Source organism: Crassostrea angulata, chromosome 5, assembly GCF_025612915.1.
Source record: "Crassostrea angulata isolate pt1a10 chromosome 5, ASM2561291v2, whole genome shotgun sequence".
Classification (NCBI taxonomy): Eukaryota; Metazoa; Mollusca; class Bivalvia; order Ostreida; family Ostreidae; genus Magallana; species Magallana angulata.
In genome coordinates this window covers 39,348,705-39,367,930 of record NC_069115.1, presented here as the reverse complement: position 1 = coordinate 39,367,930, position 19,226 = coordinate 39,348,705, and the positions used below count along the sequence as shown (strand labels likewise).

At 32.5% G+C, this 19,226-nt stretch overlaps 1 protein-coding gene across 1 annotated transcript; it reads left to right on the top strand.

The window, feature by feature from the left end:
* Window positions 1-467: 467 nt before the first annotated feature.
* Window positions 468-13,932, top strand: LOC128185414 (uncharacterized). Its single transcript, XM_052855011.1, has 13 exons — window positions 468-476; window positions 637-963; window positions 1,250-1,334; window positions 3,079-3,255; window positions 3,444-3,594; window positions 6,008-6,159; window positions 6,714-6,845; window positions 7,209-7,359; window positions 8,900-9,051; window positions 10,074-10,193; window positions 10,429-10,576; window positions 12,118-12,269; window positions 13,527-13,932. The coding sequence occupies exons 1-13, from the start codon at window positions 468-470 to the stop codon at window positions 13,652-13,654; spliced, it is 1,884 nt and encodes a 627-aa protein (XP_052710971.1). The 3' UTR covers window positions 13,655-13,932.
* The last annotated feature ends 5,294 nt before the right edge of the window (window positions 13,933-19,226 follow it).

Genomic DNA, 19,226 nt, shown 5'->3' with positions numbered 1-19,226 from the left:
GAAAAAAGTTTTATTTAATATTGACATTGATTAAAATAAAAAAAAAAGATGAAAAAATTAGCAAATTCAGTTATAATCTGTAAGAAAAAAACCCAGAACGACAATAGTACATGCCATACTCATTTCGTATCTTTTGATGTTCGCAATATTGTAACAAATAATCTAGGGTCAACATGTAGTCTGTTTATGCACGGATTGATATGTATGTGTCAATATCAGAATCGCCCTTTGGGGGTTTTTGAATTATTTGATAATTTCGTGTCTGAAAATACACATCAATTATGCTTGTATCATCTCTTGTTAAAGTGCATCAACCCATATTGAAGTTTCTATTGAAGTTCTTGTCTTTGTTGTTTTTTATATGATGTTGATGGTTAATATCAGAATGATATCAGAATGCTTCCTTTTTCGTTCTCTTATTTTCCTTTCATCAAGACATTGACGATTTAACACTGTTTTGCGCTCAAATGTTGACTGTAAATGTTGAAAATTCCAAACGATTTTGCCATCATCAGATTATTTTACACCTGAAATAATTTTATTTGCGTCTAGAGCTAGCAATTGGTTAACAGCTGGGTTTTAATAAACGCCCATTCTTTTATTTGCCGTATGCCTTTTAAAGGTTTTCATTATTAGAGAGATGGGTTTGAAACATTCTTAACAAATATGCTTACAAAGTTTACGGTCATTTTCGTTCTCCTGTTTATACACAGTTCTGAGGCAGGACTTTACGACCTCTTTACGCCAGAGTCACGATTATCTGGATTTGTCATAGAGAAAATTTCTCCGATTGGAATGGTCATGTGTGTTAGAGAATGTTCGAATAGACGTTCGTGTGCTTCGCTAAACTTTCATCGCGGAAGATTAGAATGTGAGTTGTCCTATAGTGACGTCACAGTAAATCCATCCAACATGACGTCAGATTCTGATTTTATTTACATCGGAAGGAACCAAATACCACAGGTGCTGTTACAGATTATACAAAAATCATAAAGCTAATATTTCTTCTATGAAATGAGGCATCAACAAGAAAACTAACAAAACCTGCTTAACATGCATAGTGCATTAGTATGGTTTTTTATGTTTTATATCTTAAAACGAGATATATTTAATCAATTTTTTTTAACATTCAAGCAATTTTAAAAAAATAATCTTTGTTCTGCAGCCGTTAAAAACGAGAGAAAAATTGTAATGTAGATACTGGTTTCAGATAGTCTACCTATTATTGTCGATATTTTGCATATTTCAGGATTATTTTGACGCTTGTGGTGTGTCGTGCTCAACTAGAGGGAGTTGCGTCACTGCGTCAACTGGACCAAAATGCGTCAAATCAGGTAAGACTTATTCGTATTCAGTTAAATTGAAAAATTTACTTCTTAATAATATTTAAGATAAATTTTTGATGTAAAAAGAGAAGATACAAGATCATAAATAAAATTAGGTTACGTTACAGGTATGATTATTACTAAGAGAGTGTTTATAAATTAAATGTAATATGTTCTTTGTCTCATTCTGACGGGTAAGACAATTACATGTACCTTTAAAGTAGAATAAATGATTTGAGGGAGATATTTATTTATAGGATATTTAGCAAATCAACACATTCTAAAGGAAATACTTCTTTCCTTTTGGATAGCAATATGTCCCACAGGACTCAATTCGGACTAAAAAAATTCTTGTAAAAATTTAATTTCCCTTTCAAGTTTAAAAAAACCGGGTTTTTAAAAGTTTGATTTGTCTTTATATTAATTTGTTGTAATAACAAGTAAAATTAATGAAAAATTGCTCCTTAAAGAGCTACACAGAACTGTTATCAAAAGAAAAATTAATCTACATTGCCTATTATCCATCAGCACACCCGATTGCTACTTTTTCGATCAGTACCCTGTGAAACCGTTTCAAGGACTTTGTTTGAGATCTGTAAATGCAAGCATCGAAGGATGTCGCTGGCGTGCGAAACGCGATGGACACACAAAAAAAAGCATAGTTTGTAAGACTGATTGTGACATCGATTTTCTCAACGTTTCATCACAGTAGGGAAGCATCCTTTTATTACAACATTTTAGGTCAAATAAAGTACACAAAGCACACAAAGCACACAAATCTTTCCTATACATAATCGAACCGTGATTATTTTGTTTTAAACACGCAACAGCAAACCTTTGGAATTAATAAAGCACTAGCCCCGGGGCAACTATTGCGGAGATTTTCACATGTTGATGGTCCCGGGGCTTGTACTTTAAAAGTACAAAAAAAACAACCCCTATCAATCGATATGCGTTTGTATTTTACACTTGTTACAAATCACACTCTGTATATTTTAATTAAGTGTATTTCATCTTTTTTTGGAAAGGACATACTCATTTTAGTTGTTCTGTACTGTACAAAGTGCATTTGGTAAACACAATGTGCATTGACCTTGAATTAAGTTTCTGAATGAATAATCAATTAAGAAGTTTTCTGTTTAAATTCCTTGTCTGACCTACCCATTCTGGCCCATGCTTCACAAAAAGAGTGTTCGTGGGTTACGGTGAAGGGATGATAAATCCAATTTCTAGACTAGAGGTCAAGGTCATTACAGCGTTCTGTTAATAATTTATATTCGAAGCATCTTTACTTTTCTTTGGTCCCATCTGGGTCTTTTTCCCCCCCCACAAAGTTTAGATTGCTCAATAGTTGAGGATCTCCAGTTACCTTGATTCCAGTTTCTAAGGTCAAGGTCATAGCATCCTATTGTTACAATATATATAATACATATTGTTGGCCCCATTGGCTCAAATCACCCAAAGAGCTTAATATGTTAAAAGTTTAAAGTAGAAAAAGAATGTCTCTGTGTTGTATAAAATCGAATAGATTTTTAATATTTTTTTGTATTTTAACAATATCAATTCTTTTAATCTGATTGTCAGTAAATGGAGTGACATTTTTTAAGTTGTTGGTAAGTCAGCAATACGGTCAAATAACAGTCCTGTATAAATCTTTAAATACATCACTTACAGGTTTAATGAAAACAAATTGACTTTGGTGTATATCGGTCATATTTACGGAAATATCATTAAATAATAATTTTACTTTTAGACTGCCCTATTGATCACCCAGACATTCATTTTACTGGGGTCAAGGTCACATCCACCAAAATCGGGACTGTCCTCAATTACACATGTAACTCAAATACTTCAATAACCTTGACCTCCACATGCAGAGGTGATGGGACTTGGACATCTTCTGTCTCATCCTGCTATGAACCGCTGCCAGGTAAACCCCACATTATACAAAAATGAAGATTTATGTAATTCATCTATTATACATGTATATATGACATGTTATATAAAACCTGTATCTTTTATAAGGTACAAAACAAAAATAAAAATGATGGAACATTTCATTATTGATGTGAATATCAATAACTGAAAACTTTTTTTCTTTACTTTCCCTTCTTACAGACTGTTTCAACACACCTGCGTCTTGTTGGGTCCAATTTGACTTCTTCTACGACAACACGTGGAACGGATGTACCGGGGGAACCCGTTATCTCCGGAGAACTCAGTATCCTTCCGCCCCGTTTGTGGGCGTGGTCCTGTGTAGTCCTACCAGGTAATCAACACGCATGTCAGCATGTTGACATAATACAAATAAAACATATAACAAACAACTTTAATGTAGGGGTAGATATATGAAACGGTATTTTCTTCCAACTTTCGAAAGTTTTTTTTTATGTGCAAAACATTTATTTTTTTTCGAATATACGAGGGTCAATCAAAAATACGAAGACAATGTGGCTGTCTATCATATTTCTTTCATGTAAGTCATACTTAACAGATTAATCTGTGCACCAACACTTATGTTATTGATATGCGAAGTTTTAGTCCATTTGATGAAACGGTTTTTTTGTTACCCCTTTTTAAAAACAACATGTTTTGTCACCACGGCGCACGGTAACGTTTAAAAGATGACGTCAAGATTAAACAATCACAGTTTATAGATATACCCCATCTTTATGTCACGCTTAGTCTCTTGTGTCTTTCTCCTTACAATTTAAAATGGCACTGAACCACTTAGCATCTTATTTGCACACATTTGTTCGAGAATCATAAGTTTGATCTTCAAAGTTTTTATTTTCTAACCGTGTATCTATTAGTTTACAGTAAAGATAACCCTGACCGTCGGTTGACGTTACTTATTTTTTGACCAAATATTTACAGATATTCTACTCTCTTTCGGACTGATAATATTCAAAATACAATTACGACCACCCCCACAAAATTTATTACAGTTAAACACAAACTTGCAAACAATTGTTGACTTATTTTTTATACCATTGAGCATTTTCACAGCTTGTATCGTCTTTTTCCTAAGTTAAATCCATTCTGTTTGTAGTTCTCGTTGCGCCGTGACGTCCGGTTACGTCGATGTTTTTAGTCAATTCTAAAGAGGACTATCTGTCTTTAGTTACTAATATCTGTTCGACGAAACAATATATCCCGTCATTATTTGATACATAAAATACCATGACTATACTTAATTTGAGGTTTCAATATTATTTGGTTTTAAGCCCAATTTATAGAGATATTACTTTCAACATTAAATGGTTTATTGTTGACATTTCACAAATTTTGACCGTGTGCCGTGACCTCATTTTTGCAGGATTAGATTCTTAATAATTCTAAGAAATAAAGGATTTTATTAACTTTTTTTCTTGCAAATTGTTTGAAACTATTGCTCAATTATGTCTACCAAATTTTGTAATGATATGACGTTAAGTAAAATAGCTATGACAAAAGTCTTCGTATTTTTTGATTGACCCTCGTAAAAGGATATTTGTACATATGCCTTAAACATTATACACAGTTAACGGTCAATGACCATGATTTAGGCAAGATTCATTGTTCAGTAAATACAAAAAAAAAAAAACAAAAACAAAAACAAAAACCAAAAACCCAACCAAACAAAAAAAAAAACCCCCCAAAAAACCCAACAAAACAAAACAAAACAAGATACTATGTGTAAGTTTCACATGGATCTGATATTTCATTTACCTGTAACTGCATGATATTACAGACATCAACAGACATCTGACATTGTGTGACGTTTTTTAAAACATACATACTCTTAAGGTGGCTGGTATGGTGGCATAACTCTGCCCCTTGTGTGCAAGTTATTTTTCTATCAAATATGTCGACATGCAAGATAAATATGTTGACAAGCAAGATATTTACGCAACATGCAACATAACTATGTTGACATGCAAGAAAGTTGCAATAAAAAAAAAAGAGTTATAAAAAATCTCAATATCGCCTACCTGTGACATCAAAGATGCTGGATGCTACCTATTTATGTCGACATGCTACTTATTTATGTTAACATGCGAGATAAACATGTTGACATGCTACTTATTTATGTTAACATGCAACTTTTTTATGTCGATATGCAACTTTTCTATGTCGACATGCAACTTATTATGTTAACATGCAAGATGAATATGTTGACATGCAACATATTTATGTCGACATGCAACATATTTATGTCGACATGCAACATATTTATGTCGACATGCAACTTAGTTATGTTGCATGTCAACATATTAATCTCGCATGTGAACATACCTAAGTTGCATGTTGACATATATATAAGTATCATGTGAACATACCTAAGTTGCATGTCGATATAAATAGGTAGCATCTAGCATCTTGGATGTCACTATGGGCGATATCTGAAAATTATTGAGATTTTTCATAATTCTTATTTGATTGCAATTTTCTTGCATGTTAACATAGTTATGTTGCATGTTGACATAACTATCTTGCATGTCGATATATTTATCTTGCATGTCGACATATTTAAAAGAAAAGTAACTTGCACACAAGGGGCAGAGATATGCCACCATAGACTAGATATTCCGTCATACATTTGTAATAGTCTATAGCCAAAATTAGCTAGATTTTATGTAGATCCGATAGAGAATTTGTTGACCACCCAGCCTCTTTATGAATTACGATTCTAAATTCAGGTACAAAATAGTTCTTGGATCCGCTCTCCTAGATAAATTCCTCAGCGTTGGTGATGGTGATGGTTCAGGAGCGGATCACTGTGAACTTGTGGGCGGATATCAAACTGAAGCTATAATGGCAAATGATTACAAAACAGCTCCAACTGTAACGGGTATACTCTCTCTCTCTCTCTCTCTCTCCTTAATTCCAGAACAAATTATATGGGAGTTCGCGTAGAAGTAATACATGCGAAATATAAATAATGGAATATTTTTATTCCACTGTATATGGGTGTACTGGTTTACCCTTGTGAGTGTGTGTGTCTGTCTGTCCGTTACAAATTTCTGTTGCATTTTTCTCAGCGACTATTACTAAGTATTCAAAGATGCTTGCAATTATTATACACTCTTTGTTTAGATATGCCATATGGTGGGATTCATTTTAGTTCCAATCAGACGTCAACTTCATGTTAAAGGACGACTGTTTTTTTTTTTAGCCTAATTTAAAAAAACAAACCCAAATTTTTGTCAAAGATTTCTCAGCAACTATTCATCGCATATGATCTAAATTTTAACACTTTCTTTGCTTAGGCCTGCCATATGATAGTATTCCTTTTTTAAACAAATGTGATATTAAATTCCTGTTGATTTTGCTTTTATTGATCATTCACATCGGAGCATGGGTATCAATAGTAAGCATTGGCTTAAAGACATCTTGTTCTTTCAGGCTATAGGCGTTCTCATTGGGGCGATCCTTTCACTGTTGGGACGATAAGCTACTCAGATACTGTTTATTACTATAATTCGTGGTACGAGTGTGGAGTGAGTATTCCAACACCGCCAACACCCCCAACACCTGGTGAGAGAATTCAAAATAAATAAATAAATAAATAAATAAATAAATAAATAAATAAAGCTTAGTGGTCAAATTCTATCTTGATGAATTTAATTTTTTTAAGGTAAATAATGAAACGATCAGAACAAATTTGAACTTTCTTATTCCTTATATTTGTGGGGTTACATGTTGTACTATATTTGGTTAAAGATCCAACAATTTACCTAATAGTCTAGAGTCTACCTTGAGATTTTAACTTTTATATTAAGCAAAATCGACAATTGTTGAATGCATTTCAAATGCCATGTATTGTGATATTTCACAGAATTAAAAAAGACGATTATTTTTTTGATAAATTTTCATTAAATCTGTGTTTCTGTGAAACAGCCTGTTTTAACACCCCGACATCGTGTTGGCATGAGTATAGCTTTGTTCATGATACTGCGTGGAACGGATGTACAGGTGGCCGGAAGTACGTCATGAAGACCAAATATACTTCCGCTCCTATTGTCGGAGTAGAACTTTGTAGTCCAATAAGGTAAAGCGTGGACCCTTCTTTGAACTATCAAATATTAATATCTTAATTATGTTTTGCTTGTTTACGTTGTTTTACAACCCTTAAATTAGTGTGACATGTACTTATTTTTGATGAGAAAAAAACCCTTTCAAATCCCTCACTTGATATGTTCATTCAAACCTTAGCTTAGGCATAGATCAATAACAGCGCGAACATTAAAATACTGCATCGTGTCTGGTGCTTATTCCTATGACTGTTTTGAAGGGCATGTTCAAGATTTGAGATAAATTATCATATTATTTTTTCCCGATTTTAATGTTTATAACGCTTAACTAAGGTATTTCTAATGTTTAATCAATTCTGACACACACATATTTTTGGTTGATCATTGGATATTTCTTAGAACATTGTGAACAACACAACTGAAAAACTAAAATTAATATAGGTAAAAGGATATTTTACCCTTTGTGTGATGATTAACCCACGATTGATAAAATGTACTGAGCAACAATATTAGACCTTCAATCATTTGCTTGGTACTTACATTCAATCAAGTAAACAACTTTGAAATCGAAACACGTATGGTTCTGATATCAAGACCTGTCAATAGCTCTAAACTTAAGCTAGTATTTTACACCCAATATCAGTTAAAACTTTCCAACCTCCAGTTCGTTTGGTATTCACGTTTAGATCATTCCCATGTACTTAGTTTTGGTGCTCACAGAAATATATCTTTAATGGCTTATTTTGGTACTTTTGGTAAACCCACTGTCAGAGCTAAACAATATTCTTCTCATTATAAAAGATATTACGGTATTCATCAGTATTCTACAAAAGGAAAAAAAAATCTCAAAAGTTTCGAAGATGGTTTAAACCTTTAACCTTAGATTTGCTTGATTTTATCGTTGGCTTGCGACTTTCTATACTTAAGCTTGGTGCTTATAACAATCTCAATAAACTCCTATAAACCCGTTGCTTAGACAATGATGATCCCATTAATATCGATAAAAACCTCCAATCCTTAGTTTGGTGTTCATACCAATATTGTCAAGATTTTAACCTTAGTTTGAACTTCACACCAATATCAAAAACTTTTTTGGCTTGTTTTGAGGCTTGGTTTGGTGTTCATACAAATGTCAGTAAAACTTTAGAACCTTAGTTTGGTGTTCATACCAATATTGGTAAAAACTTCTGAACTTTAGTTTGGCATTCACCCGAAGATCGTGTAACCTTTCAAGTTAAGTCACACACAGCAGTTAAAACGTTTTTTTAAAAAAAATTAGTTTTGTATGCACAGAAGTCCTTCAATATCGGTTGAGATATTCAAACTTTTCCGTGTTATTCATGCCTTGCTCTAATGCCACTTTGAAGCCATGTTTTTCAAATTGGATTTAGCTGATTAAGAAATACTCATATTCTAGTCAAATATGAGAAAAATCTGTACCATTCATTTCAATTAAATTTTACAAGAATGTTTTTTTTCAATTTAAAAAAAAATGTTTATAACTTTTAAAAGTAAATATCGAAATATCACATAATGACCCCCTTAAAAACATGACAGGTATCAGCTATTCCTGGGAGCAGATTTAACAGATACGTTTCTGAACATTGCTGATGGGCTTGGCGAGGGGGCTGACCACTGTGAATTGGTAGGGGGGCTGGAGGTGAATGCAGTTCTCCCTGGGACATACATGAGCGCACCTGCATTAACAGGTAAGTGTAAATGCTTTACCTTGATTCAATAGAGGGAGAGAGGACGATATTAAAACAATTTTTTACTGGTGACTGTCAGAATCATTTTGCTACATGTAAACATGAAACTGTATCTATATAAATAAAATATTTGCCTGGAGATTTACATTGAAAACTTAAATGGAGTTTCAGCAACTACTGCAAATTTCTTATTTAAAGCGAGTACTTTTGAAATTCTGCTCATTAACCATTTCGCATCAAATTGTGAGAAAATAAAATTGCGAACGCTGAATCTTTATCATAGTTTCAGTTTGATTTACATCTGTTAAAAAAGTGCGATTTTAAAATCCACGAGATGTGCTTCTTGCGATTTTACGCGGATATCAATTCTTTGCGATTGAGTAAGAATCTACAGTATAATATGATCAAAAGTCTTTCAAAGGCTTGCAATTTGAACAGGCCTACATGTATCTCGACTGCAACTGTCGGGTTGGGATTGTATATTAATTTAAGTTTTTATCGTTTATATTATTTATACATCGAGGAAAAATGTATAACCCAGTATATCGCCTTGAAAAAGCTTCGAAAAAGCGATGCTGATGATCGAGGACCAGCTTACTTAGGCTATTTTTTTTTATATTTTTTTCGTCTCTATGTGAATAACGTGAATGAATAGCCAGAGAATAACATAAAGCTTGACCAAAGAGTGCGAACACTCAAGTGTTTATTTCTTGCGATTTTGGTGAGGATTTATGAATGATATCTAAATGATACGCCGGTTTCATTTTCATTGATTTTTCATTTAAAGAGACTCTGAATGGTCAACAAATTATTCATCATATCTTTCTGAATATTTTTATTATGATATTTTTTGTCATAAACTATTAATATTTAGTAAAGATTATTTCATTTAATACATGTATTTCAACCTTGAATGTTGAAATTTTCCCTTTATCTTTATATCTTTTTCTTAGGGAGATTAATAATAAAATCTAAAAATGGTTAATGAAATAACCAAGATGAATTTCGATTTTTTGCTTTAGGGTATGCAAGACACAATGCGGGCGAGGAATTCAACGTACGACCTATTGCAGGAGGTTCAGGGTGGTACAGTAACCCATGGTATGAGTGTGGGGTCAGGATACCCTGGCCACATGAACCAGGTTAGTAACTAAAAAAATAATAAATTGCTCTTTTTCATTTTATTTGCATTATTTGTAAAACTCAGATACAACGAATACCCCAAGACTCCTGCAACTTGTTTCATTATAGCTCTTATTCGGTATATCCGTTTAAAGAGTTCCTAATTATAAAATCTTAGAGTGTTTAAATTTAGTAAGAGAGAGATCATGTGAGTTACTTGATTCGACTTTTAAACATATCTTCTACTTTTTACAGCCTGTATGAGTGCCACACCCCCTTGTTGGTACGCCTACAATGTGTCAGTAGACAACAGCTTCAATGGTTGTACTGGACAGATACTTGTCAAGAGAACAAACTACACATCGGCTCCCTATCTCGCCGTGCAGCTGTGCAGTAGTACAAGGTCATTACAGAAAAATGATTTGATAAGCAGGAAGTTACAAATATTGTCTGAAAAGTATAAATTGACCGCAATACATGTATCAAAATAATCACAGATTTTTATTAATAATACATGTATTTGAAATTTGATTTGCTAAATGCCCGTTATTTGGTAAGACAAAGAAATATTCTTCTGTAGACAACAGTTTCAATTTAGCATTACGAATTAATTTTGAACCCTAAAACCCAATGACTTTATAAAACATGAGTGATGCAAAATGGGCGTGTCTTATAGCATAACCAAAAAACGGTATTGGCTGCTCCGCGTAGTAATACATAGCATATGCTACATAAAAAATAGTGGTTTTAAAAAAATGTTGTTTTAAAGTGTACAAATTGGAAATAATATGTAATAAGGAATCATTCTTTGAATATTATAAAGTGATTATTTCGGTCGGAGCATGGTCAAATCTATCATAAAGCCATTAGAACTTTATTGGATTTGATCGCGCCTCGACCGAAATTATCTCCTCATGATACTCAAAGAATGAGTCCTTATTCCTGATGAAATCCCCTCAAATACAAGAACCATGATCTAGAGGTCACGGAGTTCAAATCGTGTTATGAGCTTCCCAGCTTACATGTAATATCATTTATCGTTGACTCGGTAAATATTTACATGTTTCAGTGTCTTTGTCTGTTGTAACACTACGAATCGATTTTGTATTTATTGTCCAATAAATTCAAGTAAATGTATCGTTTGGACACAAGCGGGATTTTCATAATTAAAAGAAACGAAAATGACATAAATGTGTCGATATTCTGCTATTTGATCGTACAATTGCTAAAAAAGTATATGAATATAATAAGAAATAAGGAATCATTCTTTGAATAGTATGAGATGATTTCTGTCGAAGCGAGGTCAAATTGATCATTAAGCCCTTCCGGCTTTATTGGATTTAACCATGCACCTACTAAAATTATCACCTCATAATACTCAAAGTATGCATTTTTTCCTTAAAGAATTACATCAAATGACCAAACAAGCAAGTAAAATAGCCCGGATCAATATTATAACAAGTGGTTTTAATTTTAAAACCAAATTAAATTTCCTAAGAAGTAAAATTCGGCAATTTCAAGTTACTAAGTGTATGATGAGAAATAATTTCCACTTCTACAATAATTATTTGCTTTTTAATTTATCCCCAATGACTTCGCCAAACTCTATAAGGAATATTAATGAAATCAGTTAACATCATTAAAATCTCAGATCTGTTTTGTTAAGGGTGAAGGCTGTTCTAATATGTCAACATGTTTGTTTCGACAGAAAAAAACCCAGTCTAAAATGTTTTACCCCATACATGTATTCAGACAAACAGATAGATAGATACTAGCATATTGATAAATTTGATGCAAATCAACCTCTTTATTTACTCTGTTGCGTGTTTAAGTCTAGAGCTGGTCGAGGAATTCCGTTCCTCTACTTGGCAATCTAGTGGGAAAACTAATTCGACATAAAATAATAGTAATGTATCGTGTCTGATACCACTTTGTCTATTTTAGGTACAAGTTATTCCTGGGTTCTAGTTTAGGGACCACATTCATGAACATCGGGGACGGTAATGGATCGGGTCAAGACCACTGTGAACTCATGGGTGGGTCTGAAGCTAGTGCGACCGTAGCAGGAGACTACATGAACTCGCCGTCAGCGTCTGGTACGTATATGTGCACCTCCGACATGTAGCATAATATTAAGGGGGCTCGATGGTCGTGAGCATTTTTAGACTTTATTGATCTCCTTTATAAGAAGAGCTATATATAGAAATATAGAAAATACCCAAATTTAAAAAATAAGATATGTATGGATTTTTTTTTTTTACTAAATAATAGTGTATAGATAAACAAATGATATCTCAACATTTTACGAAGAAATGAAGGTTTATTTGTTGACCTTTATTTGTTTACCTTTCTTGATAAAAACATTTCTGTTAAAGCGAGACAGTAATGTATATGGCAATAATTTCACTAAACATTACCTGTATACTACAAAATCACTTATAATCTTTAGAAAAAATGGATGAAAAGAACTCTCTCATAATAATTTTGCTTTGATTTCTTCAAAACTAACTAATCAAATTTTCTTCAAAAATAATTTATTCAATATTTCATTAGATTGATTAGAATTACTCAATTAACAATATTAATTACCCTGTTTTATTTGTTTCCACTGAAATCCCACGACATAATTATTTCATTGATTAAGGTGACATCGGAAACATGTGGATAAAAGTACACAATAATCAAAAAACACTTACCGTTGAAAAATTTTACGCTTTTTGAATCAAACATATTTTTCGAAATTTTTTAGAAAGGTGAAATTTTAAAAGCTCAAGCGGGATAACTTTTAGATTCGTAGTTAACGCTCTAAACTATTGTTCTAAGGTAACTATTTGCGGAAATGTTTGTCTTTCATAAAATTATGCTTTGATTTATTGTTTATTTCGATCGGAATTAAGTCACACTATGGAGGTGTCCCTAACTTCCCTAATAAAGGTGGCTTGTTGAGCAGTCGTTCTCCAATTCATCTACTCTAACAGTTGTTTTGCCTTTTTTAATTAAAGGAAAAAATATAGACTCATTATACCAGAAGAAAAAACCCCAAATAAATTGAAAAAAATTGACCTTTTGATTAAAGATATAACTCTTGATAAATTACTGTCTTAATATAGCCTTAGTTTTAAGGGATTTTTAATCCGTCTTTTAAGTCATGCATATTTTTTTCAGTTAAAATATAGATGTTTATAGCAAAGATTAACAAGACTGCAAGGTTTGCCATAAGTTGTAAAATTGAAAACTTATTTAAAATTATGCAACCCCCCTCCCCCACCCCCCACCCCCCCCCCCCCAAAAAAAAAAGCCAAAAAAACTTTTCGATGGGGTTTCAACAGGACTTCCACTTTTTTATATTGCAGGTTACTACAGAAACTCACCCGGTGCGGCGTTTAGTTTTGGGCCAATAGGTCATTACAATACGATATTTTATTTCAACAGTTACATAGAGTGTGGTATGTCCATTCCCGGCACAAATTCTGTGGTTTAGACAATATGCTCTTTATATTACATGTAATAGTGTATAAATTATAAAACAACATGGACTGTATCCAGGAGAAGGAAAAAGTGTTGAATATCATTTGCACATGCAATTTTTTCATTTGTAATTACGTGAAATTCCAATGCTTGCATATTTTATGCTGTTTTTGTACATATAAAATCTTGATTTCAATCTTTTTTCTACATGTGTCTGTTTCAATTGAATTACTGTAAAATATAAATACAAAGACACACTATTTCTGTAAATGTTAGATTTATAAATAAACATATCTGCTGTAAAAGATCATCATGTGTTTTCATATTCTTTGTAACAATTTGGTCCAAAGAGTATAATTTACTAGATTACATTATGTCATACATATGCCTATCTGCATTTGCTAGGAGATAACCCTCATTCTATCGGCGTTTGTTTGGGAACAGGAATTATTTAAAAACATTATTTTGAAAGATCATATTAAAAGATTACTCTGAAGAGGTAATAGGTATCCTGTAATAGACTTATTTACGCTGACAAACAAAATGATCAGTAAGTACAACATTTGTTGATACCCAAATTGTAGTTTGGCAATCAATTTGTCAATGAACAGCTGGCACTGATAGCCATAAAAATTGACAACATATATGTTTTTTATGAGAAAAAAATCAAACAAATGTAAATATTTTAAAAGGTTAATTCAGGATCCTATATACATTGCCTAGGTGTTTCAAGACTTTTATGAAAAAATATATTGCATAAAGGTGTTCAATATTTTTGTTTTATTTTAATTTTCAACAAAGGGTACGTGAAATACCCCTTCCAAGGGAAAGATAGTGGACATCAAGGACCAATTAGGTAATAAAACCAATAGATCATTTAGATAGTGTACCATAGCTTAATTGAGTTTTAATGATTCAAAGCAATTACAAATTCCATTACTGCACCATCATCTGTCGACAGAAATGATATACATTTCATTATTATACTGGGTTACAAATAATCACTACTTTGAACATCAAAAATATTTTCGGTTAGTAATAAGTATTGAAGAAATTAATCTTTAATGATAAATTGATGTTTATCAAGCATGCACTTAATGTTTCCTAGAAAAGATACTGATTGAAAATGAGCAGAAATGGGCAATTAAATGCAAGTAAATTTTTCAGATACCATAGTCTTCAACACTTTTTTCTAGGGAACAACCTAACACAACAACCAAAAAAAAAAAAAGAAAAAAAGAAAAAAAGCATCAGTGTCAGAATTTTAAATCAGCCTAAAACAGAAAATTTATTAAAAGTATTTAAAATAGTAAAAAAAATAAATGTGCAAAATTGTTTAAACATGGAAAACAAAAATTTCGCGAGAGCGTCACTTTTGCGATTATTTCTCGCCGCGGACCAGTATTTGCTATATAGATGTAATATAACAACAGGTGTGGATAAGGCTTAGTTGCTTACATTAGTCGCCGCCAACCAGTTCATATCGGGTAAATCGCAAAATAAAGTAGTCGTGAAAAATAGTTGGTTGCCAATAACAGCAATAACTTAAATGCTGAACTCAACTCACATCACCTTATTGATTCACCTTGATGCCAAAAGTGGTACACTCCAAACACTATTGTTTACATTGTCCTTTTGCTGTATTGTTTTAGCTCATCTGAGCTTAAAGCTAAAGTAAGCTTTTCTCATCACTTTTTGTCCAACATCTGCCTGTCCTTCCGTCCTTCCGTCGGTCAACTTCTCAAGTTTGTTAAAATAAAGGGCCACTCCCTCTTTTAAGGGAAGATAATGAAGAATAATTGAACACTTTTTAGCAGTAAAAGAACTTCTTCTCAAAAATTATTGGGCAAGAAAACTTAAACCTTTTTATAGGAGCATTTTCAAGCAGTTTAAAATCATTTTTTTAAAATCCTGATTCCCAGGGGTAAGCCTTAGCCACTCTTGGGGTCTTAAATAAAACTATTCGGCCACACAAGCTGAAACTTTTGTGAAAGCATCCTCATGCAGTTGTAAACTTAAGTTTCTTCAAAATTATCCCAAGGGTAGAGTAGAATCACAGTTGGGAAGAGGGGGAGGGGTGTGAATTCTTATTGAATAAAATATAAGGTAAAGCTTTTTAAAATTTTATCAAAAATTAGTTAGCCAGAAAAGCTGAAACTTTTGTGGGAGCATCATTAGGTATCATCAATTCATTACAAGTTTGTACCATTTATGATCCCCAGGGTAAGCTTGGGCTTAATGGATAGGGAAGGGAGTTGAATATTGACATACATGTAGGAATAAATAGGCTTTAAAAGTCTTATTCTCGAAAACAATTGGTCCAAAAAGCTGAAATTTGGTGTGAAAGCATCATCGGGTAGCAAAGATTAAACTTTAATCAAATCATGATTACCGAGATACATGTAGGATGAAGCAAAATAGGGAAATGATTTCTTTTACATCGGAATAAATAAAGAAATATCTATTCAAAAACCATTTTGCTTGAAAAGCTGTTACTCTTGTGGAAGCATGCTCAGGTTATGTAATTTCATGAAACTCAGAACTTAAACAACAAAACATTTTAAATGTTAACAAAAGAGTATTGAACGAAAAATAATTTGCTCAAGAACGATTTGAGATTAGGTTTTTAATAAAAGCGTTACTTTTAAATAAAAAAGATTCTGCTCAATAAAAAAAAACTAAGTGTAACATTAAAAAAAAAATAAATGGTTAAGAAATATCAATGAAGTTCAGGAGTTAAGTTGGTTATTTTTACCCTGTTTCTTATATTGTTGAGTACGGCATTTTCATGAAAGCAACACATTAACCTGAAGGATGGAAGTTTCATTATAAATTGCTTAGTCACTAGTATGTACAGGTGACTGTAGATAACGTCCACTCTGCTATATATATATAATTCATTTCATTCCAAGAAATGTTAAAAGTTTTGATATCGATAATAAAATCACCCGCATCGTTTTTGGATTCATTATTTCGTCATCAAATATCACCAATATAAAAAGACAGACAGACCAATTAGGTCCCAGTAGTGATATCCATTTAATGCACCAATTTTAAATTACTTCCGAAAAATCACAGTGATTCGATTAGTCATGAAATATGCATACCAGACAATCAATATGCATTAAAACCATCGTTCAACTCAGACTGACAAATTGGCGAGGGTTCAGCTATATCGTATGAGTATTTTAACAATCATTTCAATTATGATAACACTTTTTCAAGTTCACAGATACTAAAAAACACTGTAAGGTCACCCAAGTCACTCCGATGACCTGTTGACATTGGTCTTCGTTCGTTGCCGTGCTCCGTCTGTCGTTTATCGTTCGTTAACCATTTTTACAATTTTTTAATTTTTTCTTGAAAACTACAAGACAAATAACATATTGGTTTGAAACATTTCCAGAATAAGAGAAATCTAAATTTTAAAATGTATGACCCACAACACCCGGTAAGGCCATACAGTTCTGTGCTCAAGAAAGACTTGCGACTAGTTCAAAAGTTTGAACATAAAAAGTCTGCTACAAAGGAAAACTAAATGAAATATCGAATAAAACAGTGATACTGATATAATTCAAGAGTTTGTTTTAGTTTGGCTTTTACCATAATTCTTAAAGTGTCATGTAAAGCATTTTCGTTAACGCATACAGTTTAATCTAAACTGCTACAAAAAATCTGGGCTGCATTTTACAAATGAACTTACGACAAATCGTAAATATTTACAGTCTTGTAAAATGACCTTTAAAGAAAAAAATGACATCAAATAATTTGTTTACTAATATTTGAGTTTCCATAATTCCATTATCCAGTCATAAGAATAATGTTTTGATTAGTTTGTGATTTATTAACATTCATTAATTTGGTCGTAAGTCGTAAGTTCTTTTGTAAAACGCAGCCCAGCTACAAAAGAAAACTGAATGAAATATCGAATAAAACAGAGATACTGATATAATTCAAGAGTTTGTTTTAGATTGGCTTTTACCATAATTCTTGAAGTGTCATGTACAACATTTTCATTAACGCATTCAGTTTAATCTAGAGGCTAAGAGACTCGTTATAGATCGAGTAGTCGCTAGTAATGGGGACTGTGGTTACATGTAACTACCTCTCTGCTAGATTGATCTATAATTCATTTCATTCAAAGAAATATTGAAAGTTTTGATGTTGCATAAAAAAACACCCACATAGTTTTTGGGTCCATTATTTCGTTATAAAGTATCAGCAATATAAAAAGACAGACAGACCAAGTCCCAGTAGTGATATCAATTTAATGCATCGAAAAATCACAGTGATTCGGTTACTTATGAAATATGCATACCAGACAATGAAATTTGTTCTCAATATGCATCAAAACTATCGTTTAACTCAGTTTGGCAAATTGGCGAGGGGTCAGCTGTAACTTATGAATTTTTGAACAATCATTCCAATCTTGATAACAGTTTTTCAAGTTCACAGATATTAAAAAACATTGTTAGGTCACCAAAGTCACTCCGATGACCTGTTGACATTGGTCCTCGTTCGTCGTCGTGTTCCGTCTTTCCTTTGTCGTCTGTTAACGATTTTTACATTTTTAACTTCTTCTTAAAAACCACAAGACTTGTACCATATTGGTTTGAAACATTTCCAGTATAAGAGAAATCTAAATTTTAAAATGTATGACCTACCACACCCAGTAAGGTCATACAGTTTTATGTTTAAGAAAGATTTGAGACTAGTTTAAAAACAATTAAACATAAAAATCTGCTACAAAGGAAAACTGAATGAAATATCGAATAAAACAGGAATACTAATAAAATTCAAGAGTTGGTTTTAGTTTGGCTTTTACCATAATTCTTAAAGTGACATGTACAGCATTTTCGTTAACGCACACAGTTTACTCTAGAGGCCAAGAGACTCGTTATAGATCGAGTAGTCACTAGTAAAGGTGCCTCTCTGCTAGATTGATCTATAATTCATTTCATTCCAAGAAATATTGAAAGTTTTGATGTTGCATAAAAAAAACCACCCACATAGAATTTGGGTCCATTATTTCGTTATAAAATATCAGCAATATAGAAAGACATACAGACCAAGACCCAGTAGTGATATCAATTTAATGCACTGAAAAATCACCGTGATTCGGTTACTTATGAAATATGCATACCAGACAATAAAATTTGTTTTCAATATGCATTAACAACCATCGTTTAACTCAGTCTGGCAAATTGGCGAGGGGTCAGCTGTAACTTATGAATTTTTTAACAAACATTCCAATCTTGATAACAGTTTTTTAAGGTCACATATATTAAAAAACATTCTTAGGTCACCAAAGTCACTCCGATGACCTGTTGGTATTGGTCCTCGTTCGTCGTCGTGTTCCGTCATTCCTTTGTCGTCTGTTAACAATTTTTACATTTTTAACTTCTTCTTCAAAACCACAGGACTAATATCATATTGGTTTGAAACATTTCCAGAATAAGAGAACTCTAAACTTTAAAATTGTATGACCCATCACACCCAGTAATGTCATACATGTACTGTTCTTTGCTCAAGAAAGATTTGAGACTAGTTTTAAAAAAATAAACATAAAAATCTGCTACAAAGAA

Excerpts from the sequence above, each read along its gene's own strand:
- LOC128185414 (XM_052855011.1), top strand. Across the intron at positions 6,160-6,713 it reads AACAGCTCCAACTGTAACGG|GCTATAGGCGTTCTCATTGG; the intron begins GTATACTCTCTC and ends TTGTTCTTTCAG. Across the intron at positions 9,052-10,073 it reads GAGCGCACCTGCATTAACAG|GGTATGCAAGACACAATGCG; the intron begins GTAAGTGTAAAT and ends TTTTTGCTTTAG.